At 40.8% G+C, this 24591-nt stretch overlaps 1 protein-coding gene across 1 annotated transcript in view; it reads left to right on the plus strand.

Annotated features, from left to right (window-relative positions):
• Positions 1-21588, plus strand: part of LOC142140432 (arylsulfatase H-like) — a 51364-nt gene extending 29776 nt beyond the window's left edge. The window contains exons 7-10 of the mRNA XM_075198184.1: positions 3001-3135; positions 3770-3932; positions 5113-5234; positions 21165-21588. Coding sequence (XP_075054285.1) covers positions 3001-3135; positions 3770-3932; positions 5113-5234; positions 21165-21517 — 773 coding nt within the window. The 3' untranslated portion in view covers positions 21518-21588. The remainder of the gene's footprint in view (positions 1-3000; positions 3136-3769; positions 3933-5112; positions 5235-21164) is intronic.
• Positions 21589-24591: the final 3003 nt, after the last annotated feature.

Genomic DNA, 24591 nt, shown 5'->3' on the forward strand with positions numbered 1-24591 from the left:
TAAATATGGACTCTTTGCATAAACTTAATGTAATTGTCAATAAAAGCCTTTCCCACTTATGAAATGCTTGTAATTTAAGTTCAGTATACCATAGCAACTGACAAAAAGATCTAAAAACACTGAAGCAGCAAACTTTGTAAAAACCAATACTTGTCATTCTCAAAACGTTTGGCCAGGACTGTACAATTTGCTGCATAGGTAGTCTAGCTCTTGCCCCCACACTACTTGTGTAGTAGTTAAGACTTTTTCAGAATTGGGCATCAATAATTTTTTATTTAACCCTACTTTTTTTTTTTTTTTTTTTTAATAACTGCACTGCCATCTTCACACTAAGCAGAATTTGTACATCCGTTTTTCATACCCTCCAATTTGACCATTTTTTACCCAGTGCAAAATTCTCTGCTCCCGACTTTCCCACTGCCAGTGTGCTTGGTTGAAGAAGGGTGTTTTGGCTCATTTTTGATTAATATGAATGCATTAATTCAGCTGGAGTAATTACAATAATAAATTAAGTGGGTAGTTTGGAAACTGTTCACATTGGAGTATCTGGTATTCTTAGTAATGTTCATAATTAGTAGCAATTGCCAGCACAAAGCCCAGGGGAGAACCTAGAGAAGTCCAAGCGCATCCCTGTGATTTAGTATCATCCCCTGCTCAAGACTCAGTGATGACCAGAATTGGTGGTAATTGCATAAATGGGGAACTCTTTATCAGTGCAGGGGAGTCTAAAGCTATTGGTGTACAGTTTCAGCACCTAGCCATGGGTGATGATCCTCCTACTTTGATAGAGAAGCAATAAATAAGTTTAAAAAAAAATCTTTAAATCTGCCTCCTCATTTTTGGGCACAAAACATGGGAAGCTTTGTGGATATTTCGGTATTTTTATGAAATCTGTTAAAACTACAAATTACAGAAGAAAAGTTGCTAACTTATAGAAACCTATCAGATACTTTCTACACCTTAGAACAAAAATGACAGCAGGAATATGACCTATTACACAATTAACCACACATTTTCTGTATGATTATATTTAAATCAGTTGTTTCACCAAATATTTCTTGAATATGATGCATAGAACATTTTCATGTACAATCTGTCACGACATTGTAGTGTCTCTGTCAAATCTAAAAGAACCTATATCATATCTACCCCTGATGGGTTACTAGTTTAGTGCATACTCATCGGGCCTGATTCATCAATACACGTATCCGTCAATTTTGTGCATATCGTACTCAAAATCATTCTGCGCGTTCCCAAAACAGACAGTTGGGTCCGAAACAGAGAAATGGTGGTGTGCGCAAGCAAACTACGTGTGACAGCGAATGCAAGTGGCACTTATGACAGGCTACGACTTGTAGAGGGAAAAGGGGCATGTCATGGTTGGACACCCCTAAGAAATATGCACATGGGTGTTTACATGCGAGTACGTCAGATTCACACTCTGCCGTAAGCAGCAATTCACATAAAGCTTGCTCGGGGTCTAGTCCACGCAGATGTGACAGCGCTGGATTAACTGGACATCTAATGCCAGAGTGGACCATTCAATACACTTCTCTCATTATTAACCATTATAAAAGACTTATTTTCTTTATTTAATAAAAAATAATTGTTCTAAATGTAAGTGTGTAATATTTTTAATATAATACTTTCTATTTAGTATTATTATTATTATTATTATTATTATTATTATTATTATGTATTATTATTATTATTATTATTTATTTTTATTTTATCTCTGGTGCACAACAGGTCCCAGGATGGCCAGATTTCCATTAAGTAGCACTAGTACTACAAGCACAAACATAGTCCATGGCTGCAGGGCCATGCTGGGACCTATAGTGCCACAAAGAAGCATGTAAATACCACAAAGAAACAAGTGTAAACATCATTTTTAATGCCATAAATTACACACACATTATTGGTCACCTAAATGAAGGGTCCGTCATCTGTAATACATTGTGTGATGCAAAATAAAAAACCATGGTAAATTATTCAAAATCAGCTCCCCTTCAAAGTAAGCTCCTTGTAAATAAATTATTTATATTATTTATAATGTATATTACTATACATTAGTATACAAATAAATAAATAGTTGAGTGTAGCTGTGTTGTGTATATTTTATAAAAAATAGCCTTACGTCTACTTTGTAAGAGTTTTTGATCAAATTTAACTTACTGTAGACATAATGTAAAACCAAAACCTTAAGGTTGTATTTACCTAAGAACTCTACTGCAAAGTAACCTTAAAGCTACTTATTGAAAAATAAACTAAACTCTTTTAAATGATTTCATGATCGGACGCAGGAGTGCTCCGCATCACTTTTTTACATGACATAAACGGCTTACGAACAAATTCATCTTGCTACTTATCTTGAGTTCCATTTCTTGATGAATTCAGGAGTGTGCAACTCATTATTATATTTATTATTATTATTATTATTATTATTATATTATCATAGATTTTTAAGCGCCACAGTGGTCTGCAAACAAGGACATACAAGGTAGACAAAATAAATACAGACATGAAAGCAAAGGGTATGGAGGACCCTGCTCATTAGATAGCTAATATTCTAAGTGGAGGAGGGCACAGTTGAAACAAGAGGAGTGAATGTGGTTCAGAGTGAAGATTGGGACAGTTGTGAGGGTACATTAGTGTGAATAATGTTATCGGGGATAAGGTCACCTCTTAAAAAAAAATTAAAAAAAATAGATGGGTGTTTAAAGAGTGTCTAAGGCGTGATGGCTGTGGGAAAGTCTGATTGAACGTGGTAGGGAATTCCATAATTGGTGAGCAGCACGGGAGAAGTCTTGTAGGTGGAAGTAAGAGATGGTTACCAGAGACGATAAATAAGTGCATAAAATACGTGATGCAACTTGCGCTCAGAACGCGTGCACTTATGAATCAGGCCCATAATGTCTAGTATAGCATGACCTATAAATGCAGGTATAAACAAGGAGGGTTTGCTTATTTTTAATCCGTCTTATTTTTTTGTAAATACAGGGGAAATACTAGATGCTATTGATCAGGAAGGTTTAGTTAATAATACACTTACCTATTTTGCTTCTGACCATGGTGGATATTTGGAAGGCATGGAGGGAAGTCCTCATCTGAAAGGCAGCAATGGAATTTACAGAGGTGAGGACATGACATCTATTAGTGTTTGTATATGTTTATTGAATATGGTGTACTTTTCTGTACTGAAGTCATATAGAACCAGTGGTTAGGCCATGAGCAGGTGCAAACATCAATACAACATTCATTATTTTTCCTTTTTTTTTATACTCCACTATGAGCTTCCTCTAATAATGATGATCAGATACATTTACAGTAGAGATAAATAAAACTTAAATAGTATATGGTTCTGATAGATAATACTTAACTATCATAATTATGTGGTCCTGTGCCAGTGATTCTTGCCGTTCAGGAGAACTTGCCCTCACCAGCACTACAACACTAAATTCCCAGCCATGACGACCTGTCTTGCAATAGTTCATTAGAGTCTAGCAGGGCTTATTTTTCTTATTAACCCCCAAAATGTGCCTCCACATAGGGAGAGCACACAGTCTATATAATGTCCTCCTTGCTATTTCCTAAGGGGTTGAAGCATAATCATTTTAGAATTATACCCTTTCTATATAAATGTATGATGTATAATATATTATTTACCATAACTTCTCAGATATCTGCACTTCCACTGTTGACACATACAGATTGTTCTCTTTGTTTCTTACTGTATGTGTACTTAGGCTATTTGATCTGCACATTCTAGGTGGCAAAGGCATGGGAGGTCTAGAAGGCGGCATAAGAGTGCCAGGAATACTACGCTGGCCAGGTGTTATTCCTGCTAAGACAGTTATTGATAGGCCAACAAGTCTCATGGATATATTCACTACAGTTACTAAGCTTGGAGGAGGCAAGCTACCACAAGACAGGTATGTTCCTATTTAAAGGGTCAATATACTACAGTTACAGGTAGAGAACACTTATTTTTTATACTTCCTATAAGAAAAATATGTACATAATATATAAATATATTTTGCACAGTAAACTCTATTTCTCCATTAAAATGACTGAGAGTGGCATACACTTCATGAGCAGGGAAGAAATCAAATATATTTTAATAAATCCCAACAGACGCGTGCCTTGTGGCACCAAATTAATCTGAAAAATGGCCAGGGCCATTCCTCCCCTGAGGCAAGGTGAAAAATGTCTTAGGTGGCATAAACGTAAAAGATAAATTGGCCTTCCATTATAAATGCAACATAATAAGACTTGGAAGCACCCCCAGATATGTTTCTTAGGAGAGATATTGTTCTAGGTATTGGATGCCTGGTGTAAAGAAGGTGATGATGGCACCAGCAGCACTATCTAGACAGTTCTCATTGGCTGTATATGCATTGATCTCTCTCTTTCTCTGTACTTTATTTATTAACATTATAGCTATATTTTGTCAAATTGTGGCTGTCTATTTGAATTTATTCTTTGTCATTTCCATTTGGACTACTGCAGGAAAGAATATTCCCATTTGATTTATAAACATATTAACAACAGATATTTGTATTGAACACATATTATATGTGACTTCCACATGAATTAATAACCCTGTCAAGAAACTATGTGTGTGTATTTATATGACAGTTCATTATATTATATTGTGTACAAATAGGGTATTGCTACTCTCACATTTACTTCTAACACTTAAGTAGTATCTCTACTTACCCTTGCTGTAAACTCCACCAATTTCCTTACCCATTCCACATCTGTTGCTCCATTCCTCCTTTCCAATCGCAAGTACAAGATTTGAGCAATCTGCAGACGGACATGTGAGTGTGCATATTTTTATGGAGCACATTCATAATATGGAAATTAGTTTATTGTAATTAAAGCAGTTGTGCATCTACCTGTACATGATGCCCTTAGTGTACTTTATCTTCATACTGTAACTGGCACCTACTGCAAGCTACCAATATGACTCATTTCCAGACATCACTGGCATTGAGAGTTTTGAATCTTTTCTAAATACGTACATTATATGTGTGCAGAAGAGTAGACAGTATGAAATTAATTAATGGTTGCTAGTACTGTTATAACTTACTATTTTTCATATTTTAGAATAATTGATGGCAAGGATCTAATGCCTCTCGTGCAAGGACTTGTACCAAACTCTGATCACAAATTCATGTTTCATTATTGTGATGAGTACTTGCATGCAGTACGATGGCAACAAACCAGTAGTAAGTATCAAAAGCGTAATGTTGTAATACTTAGCCATATTTTTAGTGTCTTAAGATGTGACAAGGAGTATAATTTAAAATGTATTGTCTATATAACCCCACAAATCTGCAAAACTTCAGTCACGTAAAAAAATAAATACGCTATAAATTGTGCCTAAAACACATCAAAACATTTACACTTAAATGTTCAGTAAAACATATGATAATATGTTCTGTATCTGCCAATTTGCCTTTGATAATATGGGTGTAAATTACCCCATTGTTTAAGCAAAGTAAAATGTAATATAAATGACAAACTGTAATAGGATAGTGCTACCAAATTATCCTGAACAGCAGAGAAATCACTTGTTATACTAACAAAATAACTCCCAGTCATTGGGCATACCATTGTTTTGCTTAGTAATAAGACATACAAACCCTTCATAAGTTATCATGCACGATAGAAGAGAATCGGTAATAAATTGTACCCCTTGCACACAGATGGCCATTTGAAATTATAGGATAGTAGTGTTTCTTGCTTGGAAGGAAATTGCTGTTCTATTCATGAAAAATAAATCAATTGTTTGGCATTTTAGGATATTATTTGATTAGATTAATGAAATTGCATTCTGACCTCCTATAGATCAGACGTGTCACAAATATAGTAAGAGAGCTTATCTTGTATAAATGAATAACCTGGAGATGTACACAGTAACATTTGAAGCTGTTCACATGTGTTTGCAGTGAGCCGCAAAGCCACTTTTGGTGGTGTTCTCCTCCTTGAGTTGTACAAGTGCACCGAGCTTTCCGCCAAAGGGCATGGGCACAATTGTGCTGAGGGGTGCAAGCAATTTACTCTTCACAAAGGAAATTACTTTTGCACCACTCTGAGATGGTGAAGACTCTGTATGATGGAGACTTTGTGTAATACATGTTTTTTTGTTTTTATGAGACATATTTTGCATCTTCCAGTTGCATTTCAGGGGAGAAGTGCATTTCTTGATGTGTTACCCAATGTTTAAGAAATCTTCAAACATATCAAAGTACATTCTGATGTCCTCAGACTCTCATGATTAATTTCAGCCATAAAGACTGCACCTCCTCCTCCACCTAAAGTATAGTGGCTATAAAATGTGCTCACTATTACCAGTGGTGGATTATAATATGTTGGGGCAATAGATTGGCACCTAGGGATGTAATTGAGTCCAGACCTCCCCAGACATCCTTGAATAAGTAGTCCAGAACTCCTCAAAAGTCCTTGAACAAGTGGTAAAGTGAGGTTGAGGAAAGGGGGGTGGACTTGCTGGTGTGTACAACATTGGTCACTATTATCAGTGATGGATTATAATAGTTAGGGCAAAAGGTTGGCACCCAGGGCTTTAATGGATTCCAGACCTCCCCAAATGTCCTTCAACAAGTGGTAAAGTGAGGTTGAGGAGAGGGGGGTGGGCTTGTTGGGAGAACTTTGAGTGCATGCTATTGCAAATACAACCTAAAAATGGTCTAAAATCAAATAAAAAAAATATTATTATGAACAGTTATTAACTTTTATTTATTTAGAACCTACATATTATGTAGAGCTTTTTAATAATTCACATCAACCTAGATTACATCCCACATAAACACAATAACATTAACTGTTTGAGTGATTACATATTAAAAAAACAGACGTGGACTGGGGCCCTAAGGCTTATGCTCTGCCCAGGAGTCATTGATTACCAATTATTAAATGACATTCATTACTTGTGTAGAAGTAAAAAAAAATCATATTTCTCCCGTAATTCCCATAGTTTATCAATTAAATGATCTATTTGAAATGTAATACTTCAGTTGCATAAGTGCTATGGACCTGTGACTATTCATAACGTAGACTGAAGCTATTTCACTAATAACTAACTCTAACAATATAAAAAGGAAAATTTCCTGTGCTGGGCTATATACAAATATACAAATACATGGTGTACATGGTGAGTGCAGAGGACCTATGTCTGTTTTTGTTTATACAATGTAAGTCCCATGACTCTTGCACCACATTCTTTACATTAATTAATTCCAACTTGTGTCAGGTGAGTCCCAGGTCTCCCATGGCTGCTAGTGCTAGGGAAAGACTTGCCTTTAAAAGCTGTGTGCAGGTAAGCCTTAAGCCCAGATAAAATAGCATGTTAGGACTGACCAGAATGGGAAGACTTTGGCGTGAGTTGGTCAGCTTAAACATATATTGCAATATGTGGAACTAACATTCCCTGTTTTTAATATAGAACAGTACTTGATATAGCATTAATTATGTGTTTGGAGAGTGCAGAGTATCCCTGTTTTCATATATATATATATATATATATATATATATATATATATATATATATATATATTGTATATCAAAGCAGCTGTGGAATAAGGGGCTAATTGCTAATCCCCAAAAAAGCACTATAACAACTTCAAGCAAAAACACAGCACTGCGATAATCATCCAATGAGTTAATATAATAAAAAAAACAAGGGCAGACGATGCCAATGTATAAAAAAATAAACAATTTATTGCACAAATATATATTTATTGCTTAATAAAAACAACATTAATATAATGAGCTCAAAGAGACAAAAACCTCCTATATGAAAAAATGTATATAGAGAGCTTGAATCTCCTTCGGTAGAAAAGATATATGGACTTATCTTAGCGTATAGATATTAGACTCAGTATTGACATATCCCAATTGCGCATTTATATATAGAGTCTCTCTTTTATAAAGTCTCTCTTTTCTAAGTGCATACTCCACTTTAAGATCACATACGTTATATTTTTGTAGAATTAATCCAGATCGTGAGCCTGTTATTTGTACGGAGGATATAGGTGGTTAATTAACCCCACTTGTACTCACATTTACCCTCGTGATTATCCTTTTTCCAGCTCTCCGGTATTCATCTACTAGCAATCAACTGTTGTGGGTAGGTTCCATTCCAAACAAGGGAGTACTCACAATACTGCCGGGCAGAAATTCAGTCTTTGGTAGGATGTTCCTACTCGATGCAATCCGCGTATATATCGTTTCAATGCGCATGACACTCCAATCTGTAAGTTCGCTTGTAGAGATATTCAGAGCGTGTAAAAAAGTATCTGTAGTCCAATCTTCTCAAATTAATCATGAAGGAGAGAAGCAAATATAGGTACTTGGCTGTCGCGTTTCATCTCAGTAGAGAGACTTTCTCAAAGCCCAAAGGTATATGTATTCAATATAGAAAGGGTCCCTCTTAAATAGAGGAAGGAAGTGGCAACAATCATCAATCAATTAGCTAGCTGATTAATTAGTTCCCAGCTTTGTACATATCCCGTCTAAGAAGTTCTTGCAGGTTTTAAAATATATATATAAAAAAAGTGCCCAATATAAACTATATTAATGTATAAGACAGGTCATGTCTGTACAAAAATGAGAGAGTATAAAAAAGAGAAGAGAAGAGCATCAATCCACAATTGTCTAAACAGTAACAAGAAAAACATTTATTTGTTAATCACTCAAAAGGATATACAATAAATTCAATCCTTATATATTATATTGCATTGTATTGTGTTCTCTTGACATAAAGAATAAAAATAAAAATTATGTAAAGTCAAATAAAATAAAAAAAATTTAAATAAATAAATAAAAATAAAAATAAAAATAAATAAAAATAGGAAATAACCAAAAAAAGTTAATTGAGTTTATTCATAAAACTCCAAGGCCTCATACAATCCATCTGTACTCAGTGTTTTCAGTTTGAAGATCCAAGATGTTTCAGCTTCACATAATTTTCTAAATCTGTCTTCTCCTCTGGATGTTCTATTAATTATTTCAACCCCTGTTATTTTTAGTCCAGAGGGATTTCTTTTATGAGTTATACAAAAATGTTTTGATACACTATGGGCTAGATTTACTAAACTGCGGGTTTGAAAAAGTGGAGATGTTGCCTATAGCAACCAATCAGATTCTAGCTGTCATTTTGTAGAATGTACTAAATAAATGACAACTGGAATCTGATAGGCAACATCTCCACTTTTTCAAACCCGCAGTTTAGTAAATATACCCCTATGTGTCTGTAAGCCCGAAATGATGTTCATTCTGTGTTCTGTAAACCGGGTCTCTAAACCAATATGTTGGGAGGACCACTAGGACCCTAAAGACCCGATTTAGAGAACACAGAAGGAAAATCATTTCAGGCTTACAGACACATAGTGTATCAAAACATTTTTGTATAAGTCATAAAATAAATCCCTCTGGACTAAAAATTACAGGGGTTGAAATAATTAATAGGACATCCAGAGAAGGAGACAGATTTAGAAAATTATGTAAAGCTGAAACATCTAGAATCTTCAAACTGAAAAAACTGAGTCCAGATGGGTTGAATGAGGCCTTGGACTTTTATGAATAAACTCAATTAACTTTTTTTGATTATTTCCTACTTTTATTTATTTTTATTTTTATTTATTTTATTTTATTTAATTTCATTTGACTTCACATAATTTTTATTTTTATTTTTATTCTTCATGTCAAGAGAATACAATACAATGCAATATAATATATAAGGATTGAATTTATTGTATATCCTTTTGAGTGATTAACAAATAGGTGTTTTTCTTGTTACTGTTTAGACAATTGTGGATTGATGCTCTTCTCTTCTCTTTTTTTATACTCTCTCGTTTTTGTACAGACATGACCTGTCTTATACATTAATATGGTTTATATTGTGCACTGTCACGGGCACTAGGAGTCTTGCCCAGGAATACATCAGATGACTGGGCTTACCAGAGTAGTGAAGTTCACACAACGGTCCTCTGGTAGCAGGGTGACTAGCGGAACATATATCACAGCAGATGGAGAGAGGATGCCAATAAATAATAGGAAAGTCAGTGACTTGCAGCAATCTTGGTCAATGAATCAGCGACTAGCTGATATAGTGGTAAGGCAGATTTCAACACGGAGATCAGGATATACGTGAGTAGATGCAGGGAGGTAGCGGGGAAGTCAGTGGTCTGCGTACAGCAAGTTGTACCACTGCTTATAGTGAGAAGACTTGTCCAGGTGCAGGTAGGTAGCGGGGAAGTCAGTGGTCTGCGTATAGCAAGTAGTACCACTGCTTATGGTGAGAAGACTTGTCCAGGTGCAGGTAGGTAGCGGGGAAGTCAGTGGTCTGCGTACAGCAAGTTGTACCACTGCTTATGGTGAGAGAAGACTTGTCCAGGTGCAGGTAGGTAGCGGGGAAGTCAGTGGTCTGCATATAGCAAGTTGTACCACTGCTTATGGTGAGAAGACTTGTCCAGGTGCAGGTAGGTAGCGGGGAAGTCAGTGGTCTGCGTATAGCAAGTAGTACCACTGCTTAATAGGTGAGGATGTGTACAGGTGTTGATGAGTGGAAGCATACAAAGATAATAGGATGCAGACACTGAGAGCACAGAGGAACTTGATCCCAATAGATATGCAGCGTATCCAACAAAGTCTATATAACGGTATGTGTGGCGCTGCTTGGTAGAGACTTGCTCAGCACAGATATGCAGGCCAATAATGGATAGTCAATCACAATTATGCATATAACGACTGAGTTGTACGGTTAATTCCAAACAGGTATGCAGCGTAACAATAACAGTCTATAGCGGGTATGGATACCGCTGCTGAGAGTGGAAACTTGTCCTAGCGGATATGCAGAGTAAACAAAGAAAGTCAATAACAGTATCACACGCCGGGTGCTCGGGCAGCGCACCCGACACCCGGCAGACTTACCTGTCTCCGGCGCTCCGCTCCGTTCTGGGCGCCACCATCTTGGAATCGGGTCTGCGCATGCGCAGACCTAACAGCTTCATTAAATCTTCTGTTCTTCTCTCATTGGTGGATCCTAATGGTGCTTAGTTTAAAAGGCACTTCCTCCTTACCTACAGTGCCTGTTCTTTGAGTCACCTCCTGGTGATAGAAGTGGCTTCCTGTTACCTTCCAGCTATTTACCTCCATTCTGGACTGCAGAGCTGACGCTCACTCTCCTGATCCTTTCATCTGACACACAGTGACCTGCAGAGCTGATGCTCATCTCCGGACATCTTCTCTACATTTGTCTTCAGAGCTGACGCTCATTCTCCTGAACTTTACACCACATAGTGGTCTGCAGAGCTGACGCTCAATCTACTGGACTCTCCGCCACATAGTGGTCTGCAGAGCTGATGCTCATCTCTGGACAACTCCTCTACATTTGTCTTCAGAGCTGACGCTCATTCTCCTGAACTTTACACCACATAGTGGTCTGCAGAGCTGACGCTCAATCTACTGAACTCTCCGCCACATAGTGGTCTGCAGAGCTGATGCTTATCTCCGGACAACTCCTCTACATTTGTCTTCAGAGCTGACGCTCATTCTCCTGAACTTTACACCACATAGTGGTCTGCAGAGTTGACGCTCATTCTCCTGAACCTTTCACCACATAGTGGTCTACAGAGTTACACCGATCTGCATCATCTTCATTGCCATTACTTGTTGTATTGACCTCTCTTCCTACGGTACTACTGCCTATAGTCTTCCCAGGGACTTCCGTAGAGTGCTCTAGTAGAGGCCGCGACCTGCGAGGTAGACGCAGCTAAGCCCATACCGCTTTGCGGCGGTTCCTGGTGAACACCGTCTCCTCGTTAGACTCCGCGCCCTATTGGAGTAGTGCCAAACTGTTCGAGTCTCTTGGTTTCGCTACATCTGCCGAGATTCCTCGTAAGAACCGTGACAAACAGATAGGCATACCGCTATTCAGTAGAACAGTCTGTCCACAGGGAGATGCAGGAACTGCAGAGACGCTGGACGGCAGAGACGAGTGTAAGAACCACAGGTGAGTAGATCCGGTAATCAGAGTCCAGCTGAGGACACAGGCAGGAAACAGGAGACTGTAGCAGGTATGGAAACCAGCGATGAGTAGCACAGGGAATCCACAGGAACTGAAGACACTAGTAGTACACAGGAGACAGTAGCGGGTATGGAAACCAGCGAGGAGTAGATCAGGAATCAGCAGGAAACTGAAGACACTAGTAGAACACAGGAGACACCTTCAGAGACTCACAGGGAATGAGACTCCAAGATCAGGCAATGAGGTAATGAGCACAGGTGTCTTAAATAGGGAGTTGCCTGATCAACCAATTTAGATTAAAAGCAACAGTCACAAGAGTTCTTGGGAGCTGCGCATGCGCAGACCATCAGGATGGCGGACGGCCGCGGTTCAGGATAGGTGCCGGCAGGAAGGCTAGGGAGCCACGCACAAGCGCAGAGGCACTCACGGGCCGGTGAGTGACAGTACCCCCCCTTTTAAAGTTGGGCACAGAACACAAGGAGCCGGGTTTGCCCGGATTCTGGGAATAGAATTTTTTCAGGAGAGCTGGGGCGTTGAGATCATCAGCCCGGATCCAGGAACGCTCCTCTGGACCAAAGCCCTTCCAGTGCACAAGGAAACAAAGAACTCCTCGCAAAATTTTTGCGTCTAATATATGAGTGATCTCAAACTCCTCCTCTTGATGAACTTAAACTGGCCGAGGTGCTGAAGGAGGAACAGAGAAAGGGTTGATGATAAGAGGCTTGAGTAATGACACATGGAAGGCGTTGGAGATACGAAGGTTCCTAGGTAGTAGAAGTTTGAAGCAGACTGGATTTATCACTTGAATGATCCTATATGGACCAATGAAACGAGGAGCAAAATTCATAGATGGAACCTTTAAGTGAATATTTTTGGTAGAAAGCCATACACAATCTCCAATCTTTAGTGGTGGAATAGCCCGCCTCTTTTTATCCGCAAAGGACTTGTATCTGGCAGATGTCTTTTTTAAACAGGTTTTGACCTGAGACCAGATATCTTTGAAGGTCTGACAAACAGTCTCCACAGCAGGAACTTGGGTGGGAGGGAGGGCAGGAAATTCCGGGAAAGACGTATGGTGACCGTAAACCACAAAGAATGGACTTCTTGAAGATGACTCGTGATACATGTTGTTATGGGCGAATTCAGCCCATGGGAGTAAATCTACCCAGTTGTCTTGGTTGGCTGAGGAGAACATCCTAATGAAAGTTTCAAGATCTTGATTGACTCTCTCGGTCTGTCTGTTTGATTGAGGATGGTAGGAAGATGAGAGTGATAACCGAATACCCAAGGTCTTACAAAGGGCTCGCCAGAATCTGGAAACGAATTGCACTCCTCTATCCGAAACAATCTCAGAAGGACATCCATGAATTCGGAAAATCTCTTTGATGAAATGATCAGCCAGAGTAGATGAAGAAGGTAAACCGGTCAAAGGAACGAAATGTGCCATTTTCGAAAATCGATCCACCACTACCCAGATGGTATTACACTTTTTACTTGGAGGAAGATCGGTGACAAAGTCCATACTAATATGGGTCCAAGGTTTGGAAGGAATGGGTAGTGGTTGTAGTAATCCCGCTGGTGTTCTGCGGGGAGTTTTAAACTGGGAACACAGCACACAAGCCGTCACAAAGTCTTTGACATCCTTCCTCATAGAGGGCCACCAGTAGCTTCGAGAAAGGATTTCTAAGGTCTTGCTTTCACCCGAATGTCCAGAAAAACTTGAAGAATGAAACCAAGACAATATTTTCCTCCTAAGAGATGGAGGCACGAGGGTTCTCCCAAATGGTAGCACCTTGGTGGACGAAGTGGCCAGAGACACACACTTGGGATCTAAAATAGAATGGTTAGGACCATCTTCAATGTCTGAGGACGTCACGAATGCCCGAGACAGGGCGTCTGCTTTTTTATTTTTGGCAGACGGTTTGAAGGTTATAATAACTTCAAAACGGGAAAAGAAAAGAGACCATCTTGCTTGACGGGGATTCAAACATTGAGCTGACTGTAGATATGACAGGTTTTTGTGATCCGTAAAAATAGTTACAGGATGACGAGCTCCCTCAAGTAGATATCTCCATTCCTCTAATGCTGCTTTTATGGCCAACAACTCCTTGTCCCCGATGGTATAATTCCTCTCCGCGGGTAGAAGACCTCGGGAATAAAGGGCACAAGAATGGAATTTTTGTTGCTCCGATCTTTGGGATAATATGGCCCCTAAGCCAACATTAGAGGCGTCTACCTCTAGGAAGAAGGGAAGCGTCACATCAGGCTGTTGAAGAACAGGAGCGGAGGAGAAGGACTCTTTGAGAGACTGGAAAGCTTGAAGGGCCTCGGAGGACCATTGTTTAGTGTTAGCCCCCTTGCGGGTCAGGGCCACTATAGGAGAGGCAATGGACGAAAAACCTTGAATGAAGCGTCTGTAATAATTCGCAAATCCTAAAAAGCATTGGATTGCTCAGAGAGTAGTTGGCTGGGGCCAACGTAATACAGCGTTCACCTTTTCTGGATCCATCTTAAGACCGGCTCCGGACACAATGTATCCCAGGAATGGAATCTGGGATAACTCGAATGAACATTTCTCTAGTTTGCAAAATAAAGAATTTCTTCGGAGTCTGGAAAAGACCTCTGCCACATGTTGATGATGAGTGGGCAGATCCTGGGAAAAAATTAATATGTCGTCCAGATAGACGACGACACAGACATACAGCAAGTCCCGGAAGATCTCATTTACGAAACCCTGGAAGACAGCGGGGGCGTTACACAACCCGAAGGGCATAACTAGATATTCATAATGGCCATCCCTGGTGTTAAAAGCTGTCTTCCATTCGTCTCCGGACTTGATCCGGATTAAATTATAGGCACCTTGAAGATCCAACTTGGTAAAGATCCGGGCTCCCTTAATGCGATCGAAAAGTTCAGTAATTAACGGAATAGGGTACCGATTTTTGATCGTAATGGCATTGAGTCAGGGACGTAATGATCCATCTTTCTTCTTTACGAAAAAGAACCCCGCTCCAGCGGGAGAGGTAGAAGGTCGAATAAATCCTTAATATACTCAGATGTTGCTTGAGTCTCAGGTAATGAAAGTGGATACACACGGCCCCTAGGAGGACTCTTGCCAGGTTGTAGGTCAATCGGACAATCCCATGCCCGATGAGGAGGAAGGCGTTCTGACTGAACCTTATCGAACACATCCGCAAAGGAAGCATACTGTGGAGGGAGGCCCGGTGGACACGGTGAAATGGACGACTGCTGTATTTTGAGTGGAACAACTTGAGAGAGACAACGATGACGACATTCGGGACCCCAGGAAGTGACTTGAGGAGTGTTCCAGTCAATCTGAGGGGAATGAAGTTGAAGCCATGGAAGGCCTAGTACGATGAGACTGGTAGTAACAGGAAGGATCAGTAAAGAAATTGTTTCTTGGTGTAAGGCTCCAATTTGAAGAGTCAGTGGAGACGTACTTTGAGTAATGAGACCATTAATTATACGTGATCCATCAATAGCAGTAACGGCAATGGGAACCTTTAAGGAAATCACTGGTAGAGACCATTGATTCACTAGGGAACTAGAGATAAAATTTCCAGCAGCTCCAGAATCTATAAGTGCTTGAGAGACAAAGGATTTGGTAGCAAAGGAAACGGTGACATCAAAAGCACAAACTTTCACATTCGTAGAACATGGAGAGGACTCCAGGGACCCTAACCTTACCTCTCCAAAACTGGTTAAGGCCTGGCATTTCCCGACTTCCTAGGACATGAGTTCAGCATGTGAGTAGAGTCAGCGCAATAGATACAGAGTCTTTTTTTCACTCTTCGTTCTCTTTCCTCTGATGTTAGTTTAGAGCGACCTACTTCCATAGGTTCTACTGGAGGTGGAGAATGATAAACTTGAGATACTGAGCGAAGAGGCGCTTTGCAGGAAGTTATTCTCTCGGAATCTCTCTCACGAAATCTCATGTCTACACGATGGCAGGGAAATCAAATCATCCAAGGAGAAGGGTAATTCTTGAGAGGTCAGTGCGTCTTTAATCTTGTCGGAAAGCCCCTGCCAGAAGGCGGCTATCAGTGCCTCAGTGTTCCACTGAAGTTCAGAGGCAAGTATCCGAAATTGAATGACATACTGAGCTATAGTCCGAGATCCTTGGCGTAGTCGGAGAATACTGGAAGCTGCGGAGATAAGACGACTAGGTTCGTCAAAAATACTTCGAAACGTAGAAATAAACATGGCACTATCTTCCAATAAGGGGTCATTTCTTTCCCACAGAGGGGAGGCCCATGCGAGAGCCTGTCCAGAAAACAAAGAGATGAGGTAGGCTACTTTGAAATGATGAGTAGAGAAGTTATGAGGTTGAAGTTCAAAATGAATGGAGCATTGATTAAGAAAGCCCCTACAGGTTTTGGGATCTCCATCATATTTAGAAGGAGTAGGCAGGTGTAGCGTGGAAGCGATGGACACCTGGGATGGCACTGGGGAAGGAGATGGAGATACTGGAAGATCAACGGTTGCTGCTACATTTTGCATAGGGGTTCCTTGGGAGGCTAAAGCCTGACAATATTGCAATAACTGTTGTTGGCGAACATCTTGTTGTTCGATTCGGGTTACCAGATACTGCAACATCTCTTTAGCTGTTGGTTCCGATCCTGGGTCTGTCATGGCCTGATCATACTGTCACGGGCACTAGGAGTCTTGCCCAGGAATACACCAGATGACGGGGCTTACCAGAGTAGTGAAGTTCACACAACGGTCCTCTGGTAGCAGGGTTACTAGCGGAACATATATCACAGCAGATGGAGAGAGGATGCCAATAAATAATAGGAAAGTCAGTGACTTGCAGCAATATTGGTCAATGAATCAGCGACTAGCTGATATAGTGGAAAGGCAGATTTCAACACAGAGATCAGGATGGACGTGAGTAGATGCAGGGAGGTAGCAGGGAAGTCAGTGGTCTGCGTACAGCAAGTTGTACCACTGCTTATGGTGAGAAGACTTGTCCAGGTGCAGGTAGGTAGCGGGGAAGTCAGTGGTCTGCGTATAGCAAGTTGTACCACTGCTTAATAGGTGAGGATGTATACAGGTGTTGATAAGTGGAAGCATACAAAGATAATAGGATGCAGACACTGAGAGCACAGAGGAACTTGATCCCAATAGATATGCAGCGTATCCAACAAAGTCTATATAACGGTATGTGTGGCGCTGCTTGGTAGAGACTTGCTCAGCACAGATATGCAGGCCAATAATGGTTAGTCAATCACAATTATGCATATAACGACTGAGTAGTACGGTTAATTCCAAACAGGTATGCAGCGTAACATTAACAGTCTATAGCGGGTATGGATACTGCTGCTGAGAGTGGAAACTTGTCCTAGCGGATATGCAGAGTAAACAAAGAAAGTCAATAACAGATAGGCATACCGCTATTCAGTAGAACAGTCTGTCCACAGGGAGATGCAGGAACTGCAGAGACGCTGGATGGCAGAGACGAGTGTAAGAACCACAGGTGAGTAGATCCGGTAATCAGAGCCCAGCTGAGGACACAGGCAGGACACAGGAGACTGTAGCAGGTATGGAAACCAGCGATGAGTAGCACAGGGAATCCACAGAAACTGAAGACACTAGTAGTACACAGGAGACAGTAGCGGGTATGGAAACCAGCGAGGAGTAGATCAAGAATCAGCAGGAAACTGAAGACACTAGTAGAACACAGGAGACACCTTCAGAGACTCACATGGATTGAGACTCCAAGATCAGGCAATGAGGTAATGAGCACAGGTGCCTTAAATAGGGAGTTGCCTGATCAACCAATTTAGATTAAAAGCAACAGTCACAAGAGTTCTTGGGAGCTGCGCATGACCATCAGGATGGCGGATGGCCGTGGTTCAGGATAGGTGCCGGCAGGAAGGCTAGGGAGCCACGCACCAGCGCAGAAGCACTCACGGTCCGGTGAGTGACATGCACTTTTTTATATATATTTTTTAAAACCTGCAATAACTTCTTAGAAGGGATATGTCTGCAGCCGTCTCACCTCCTACCTTTCTGAACACTCCCTCCTTGATTCTCTCCAGTCTGGTTTCCGCCCCCTTCACTCCACTGAAACTGCCTTGGCTAAAGTCACCAATGACCTCCTCTCTGCTAAAGCCAGGGGCCACTTCTCCTTTCTCATCCTCCTTGACCTCTCTGCAGCCTTCAACACCATTGACCACCCCCTCCTCCTCCACACCCTCCAGTCTCTCGGCCTCTCTGGCCCTGTCCTGTACTGGTTCACCTCTTACCTCGCTGACCGATCCTTCTCTGTCACCACCACTGAGTCTCTCTCCCCCCTGTCCACCCTTCCAGTCGGAGTCCCCCAGGGCTCTGTTCTGTGCCCCTTACTCTTCTCTCTATACACTCCTCCCTTGGTGAACTCATCAGCTCCTTCGGCTTCAGCTACCACCTTTACGCTGACGACACTCAACTATACCTCTCCTCTCCTGATCTCTCTCCCTCCCTCCTCTCTAGGGTGTCCGCCTGCCTCTCTGCCATCTCCTCCTGGATGTCCTCTCGATTCCTCAAACTTAACCTCGCCAAAACCGAGCTGATAGTTTTTCCTCCCCCCCATTACCTCATCCCCTGTCAACCTCTCCATCACTGTCGACAACTCCTCTATCTCCTCTGTCCCCCAACTTCGCTGCCTTGGTGTCACCCTCGACTCCTCTCTCTCTATTTTGGACCCCATATCCTCTCTCTTGCTAAATCCTGCCGCTTCCAGCTGCGTAACATCGCTCGCATCCGGCCCTTCCTCTCCCAAGATGCCACCAAATGCCTTATTCACTCTCTGATCATCTCCCGCTTGGACTACTGCAACCTCCTCCTTACTGGCCTCCCCCTCTCTCATCTCGCTCCCCTTCGATTTGTACTTAACGCAGCCGCTAGGCTTATCTTCCTTTCTCGCCGCTACTCTTCTGTCTCCCCCCTCTACCAATCCCTCCACTGGCTCCCCTTCCCCTACAGAACTCTGTTCAAGCTCCTCACTCTTACATACAAGGCCCTCGCCAACGCCACTGCACCCTACATCTCCACACTCCTATCTATTCACGTTCCATCCCGTCCTCTCCGATCTGCCAATGACCGTCGCCTATCTTCCCCCCTCATCACCTCCTTCCACGCGCGTATCCAAGACTTTGCCCGCGCTGCCCCCCTCCACTGGAACAAGCTCCCTCCCTCCATCAGGACTTCCCCTAACCTGTCCAGTTTCAAAAGGGCTTTAAAAACCCACCTTTTTCTTAAAGCCTTCCAGTCTCCCACTTAAATACCTACCTTATCCTCTGCCTCTCCCCCTTCTTTCCCCTTTCCTGCCTCCGTCCCTCTACTCTCCCTCTCCTCTGCATTTCTCCGTCTGTCCACCACTCCCCTTAGATTGTACGCTCCTCTGAGCAGGGCCATCTCTCCTTCTATTTCCACCACTTCTAACTCTGCTCTCCAGCTACTTTGCCCTCCTCCTCGAGGGCCCTCCTCCCCCTCTGGGGGTCTCCCTGTCTTCCGCGCCCTCCTTTTGGGCCCCGTCATTTGCGGATACTCCCCCCGCCCTCACTAGCTGTGCATTGAGCTTACTGAGTTACTGTGCTTTATGTTTACTGTACTGTGCTGTCTCACCTTGTATTGTAATTTGTTTTTGTCCCTGTACGGCACCACGGACACCTTGTGGCGCCCTTTAAATAAAAATTAATAATAATAATAATAATAATAATATGTACAAAGCTGGGAACTAATTAATCAGCTAGCTAATTGATTGATGATTGTTGCCGCTTCCTTCCTCTATTTAAGAGGGATCCTTTCTATATTGAATACATATACCTTTGGGCTTTGAGAAAGTCTCTCTATTGAGACGAAACGCATCAGCCAAGTACCTATATTTGCTTCTCTCCTTCGGGATTAATTTGAGAAGATTGGGCCACAGATACTTTTTTACACGCTCTGAATATCTCTACAAGCGAACTTACAGATTGGAGTGTCATGCGCATTGAAGCGATATATACGCGGATTGCATCGAGTAGGAACATCCTACCAAAGACTGAATTTCTGCCCGGGCAGTATTGTGAGTACTCCCTTGTCTGGATTGGAACCTACCCACAACAGTTGATTGCTAGTAGATGAATACCGGAGAGTTGGAAAACGGATAATCACAAGGGTAAACGTGAGTACAAGTGGGGTTAATTAGCCACCTATATCCTCCATACAAATAACAGGCTCACAATCCGGATTAATTCTACAAAAATATAACGTATGTGATCTTAAAGTGGAGTATGCACTTAGAAAAGAGAGACTTTATAAAAGAGAGACTCTATATATAAATGTGTAATTGGGATATGTCAATACTGAGTCTAATATCTATACGCTAAGATAAGTCCATATATCTTTTCTATCGAAGGAGATTCAAGCTCTCTATATACATTTTTTCAAATAGGAGGTTTTTGTGTATTTGAGCTCATTATATTAATGTTGTTTTTATTAAGCAATTAATATATATTTGTGCAATAAATTGTTTATTTTTTATACATTGTTTTCTTCTGCCCTGGTTTTTTATTATATTAACTGATTGGATGATTATCTCAGTGCTGTGTTTTTGCTTGAAGTTATTTTAACTCTAACAATATACCTTCTTTGAATAATGTGACTTGGTTAAAGATACCAGAATAACTAATAAATATTTATACAACATAATTTTAACATGATTATGGACAAATGAAGGCTTTTCAGATGACTTTACCAATAACATAATTAAAGATTGAAATACCTATATATGTCCCTACAAGTTCCAAAATTGTGCAGCTTCCATTTTTCAGATCTCTAGCCACAAAACAGTCATTTCAAACCCATACTTTGTGTTTAAACTCACCCACAAAATGCAAGTGGTTTAAAGCAAAGGACATCTATATACTGATTTACAACCAATATTGTTCTCTACATCAGTGTATAATATCCTAATCATGTGACTAAGTTGTTGATTTTTTTAATTTCATATTTATACAAATATATGTTCTTATGTATAATATGTAATTTAAATGTAACACTGCATAAAATCAATTGGAAGGAACAATCCTCCTGATTGTGTGCTTTGTTTTGTTTGTTTTAGGTGATACCATTTGGAAGGTCCATTACTATTCTCATAAGTTCAAACCAGAAGGAGCAGGGGCATGTTATGGTTCAAAGCTCTGTGGATGTTCTGGTGATCAAGTCATCTACCATGTCCCACCATTACTTTTCAATCTCTCCAATGATCCTTCAGAGAACAATCCACTTCCCAGTGACTTGGCACTATATAATGAGGTGCTGCAGATAGTAGAGGAGGCCGTAGTACACCATAAAGCAACTCTGCATCCTGTACCTCACCAGTTGAATGTCTTAAACAACATTTGGAATCCTAGGCTACAGCTATGCTGTGGAACCTTTCCACTCTGTTGGTGCAATAAAGGCGAGACCAATTAATCACTTACAAATAAATGTAAATGCGGTGTCACCATGACAAATAATCCAAACTCTTTATTAGTGGTGAGAACCAGTGCAAAAAATAAAATTATTGTGTAATACATTCCTTCATTTGTTCTTTTGACTTACTGCTTTAAGCTACGCAATTTGGTCTTTGAACATTACACAATATGAATGTATTAACCAATTGGTTTCATACTAGTGAAAATTAGTGTGACAGGATGGACCACCTATGCCACCCTGTCAATTGCTGGGAACCATCTGGTCTTAATTTGCCACCGTTCCCTTTCGTTATCTTAAATGCGCCCTCTCATTGCAGTAGGAGGGGCTTGCAAATACTGCCACCACTGGAATCCTTACCGACATCCAGTACCGGGATTCTTCTGGATAACTGATGCTGCGAGTGTACCCCATTACTGGTGTACCTGGGCTGGTATTCCTGACCTCTTCCTAAGGATCAAGGATGCTTTGGATGGATGCCCCCTGGCCTATCACACTGGCCAGAGCTGCTGGGTAGCGAGCAGAGCGGTGGTACTGGATGCTGGGACTAAACCTCAGAAACAGTCGGGAACGGATTAGATTTTGGGTCTAATCTGTAGGTGACAGGATTTTCAGCATGGAAGATGTTCTCAAGCAGGTCTTTGAAGCAAGTGATGTTTTTTTGCAGTCACACTTATTAAAGTTATCAATGCTCAGGTCAGATGGAACAATTTTCAGTAGAAGACAGTGCTTTTTATACAGATTTGGACACAGCCTCACAGGCTATTTTTAGAATCGGGATGCAATTTGTTTACCCAAACATGGATTTATATGTAATGCAAGGCTAACAATATTTACACTTCTCTGTTATGTGCTAAAACTTGATGTTTGCATTATCTGAGATGCAGTCACGCCAGACAGCCAGGCAGCGGCCCCCTGCTGGGTATACAGGCTAAACAGGTGTTTGTCACTTCACATAAAGACTTACTTAACATTTCCTGCTATCAGCAAACAGACTTCCTCTAGCAATGTTACAAATCCAAACAATGACACTAGCAAACAAAACTCATCCCAATGTAACACGATAAGTGCATTTCAAATTATACATTGGTGCCTGCACCTCCTAATTGAAATACATTTCTACAATAAATTATTTCTACATAATCCAGCCACAAGATATTTATAAGTGATTCAGTCCCAAATACATTTTAAAAGTCTAATAAAATTAACTTAATATAAAAATCAGACTCAAAAAGTACTATCCTGTTTAATTCTGTCCTTGAGTGAAGCAGAATTTACTGCTGACATTATTACAAATAAACTTTAGCCTAGCCCCATCCGAGTAGTCTCTCTGGGACCCGTTGCCTGTACCTAATCATCAGTACATCACAATGGAGAGCACACATATAAGAACTGTCAGTACTCAAAAGTGAATATGTCTTAGTCACTCAGACAGCTAGGATATAGTGTGCGGTATATGTCACCTCATTGGATTGGTTACTGCTCCTTTCCAAATAGGTGCCATATTCACTATACACTTTCAATCCAGACATATTTTTTAATCTTCCTGAGCTGTCCTGAGAGCTCCCTCCTCTTCATGTATCCAAGACGGACAACCCCTCTCAGTCGGTTATCAAAAATTGCTGCTGAGATCTGAGCTGCTTAGTTCTGCTCAGTTCTTCTCAGACAAATCTTTTGGTTGTTGATGAACTGCTATTACTATAAGCTACCAAGATCCTGTGGTTGTTTGGAGCTGTATACCAAAAAATGTTATTTGACTGCCTTTATAGGGAATTTGGATTCCTAATATTTTCTATTGTGTTTATATGTAACACTATGGGACCTATATATTAAAATCCTTGTTATCACTGCAGTAAGGGTAATTTTGTATCTCTGTTTTTAATGGCAATACAAAATGACTTTTAACTGCAATTTAATAGTATTTTATTAATAAGGCTCAGCTGCCATGCCTATTAACTACCAGAAGTGATAATAGTTACTTATCACCCTTCTGGGGTGAAGATTTATGGGAGAAAGGAATGAGTGAGTATGTGAAGAGTTTCAAGAAAAAGGAACACGCAAGAAATCTTGACAGAAGGGAAGGAAAGAAGAGGAATGTTATGGCAAAGCACATATTCACTTTGAGTGCAAACCATTATTTTCAATTTTCGTGTTTGTGCCTTACCTGCACATCAGAGATATCATACATACATGTGTGCGCATGTTGGGGGGAGGGTGTTGTTTGTGTTTGCCCACCTTCATCTGCATGACACTGGGATGAGAGAGAATGAGCTACAGCTGGGTGATACGTTTTAGGTCTCGCCAGTTAGAGGAAACATTATCATATCACAACCATGCAAACAGGGTTAGTAAATATATTAATAATAATCACCAGTGATTGAAGTGGGGGTGTATACGGAGGTATGCAGGCCTGGACTGGGACTAAAAATAGGCCCTGGCATTGAAAGTATACAGGCCCACCTGCTGTGAGCGCCACACAAAATATTGTTGCATACTGAATGGGTATTGGTGGTGCAGTGCGACCTGAAGCATCACCACAAATATATAGAAACATGGTGATTACGGACACCGGACTTCTTCTTCTACTCCCAGTGGCTGTTGCCTCCACAAAAGTCCATGGGAGCAGAGGCTAGGCATACCATTTATTCAAAGCCAACAGCCACTAATGCCGACAGCTGTGAATCTTAAGAAAAAAATAAAAAAAGGCAATCAGACCGCAGGGCCTGGTGAGAAAGTGAGGCGGAGCTGGCCCTGTCTCCACTGGTCTATTATTATTAAAGTAATTCTATCGTTTTAAAATAAGCATTGCCCAATCAATTGTATGTGTTTCCAAAGCACAAGGTGGTTTATTTTAGCAGATGTAAATAGTCAACAATTCAATACATTATTATATTATGATAAAGTACAGTACAGCCAATACCAAAAGATAAGTACATACAAATCCCCCTTGGTGTATGACCACACTGATTGTAGATCTAAACAAGTTATCTTGAGAGAGTCTTAATCCTCTAAACGATTTCTTCTTTTACTATAGACCGTACATTTCTGGAGCTTGGAGATAACATTTTGTATGC

The sequence above is a fragment of the Mixophyes fleayi genome, chromosome 2 (genome assembly GCF_038048845.1).
Source record: "Mixophyes fleayi isolate aMixFle1 chromosome 2, aMixFle1.hap1, whole genome shotgun sequence".
Classification (NCBI taxonomy): Eukaryota; Metazoa; Chordata; class Amphibia; order Anura; family Limnodynastidae; genus Mixophyes; species Mixophyes fleayi.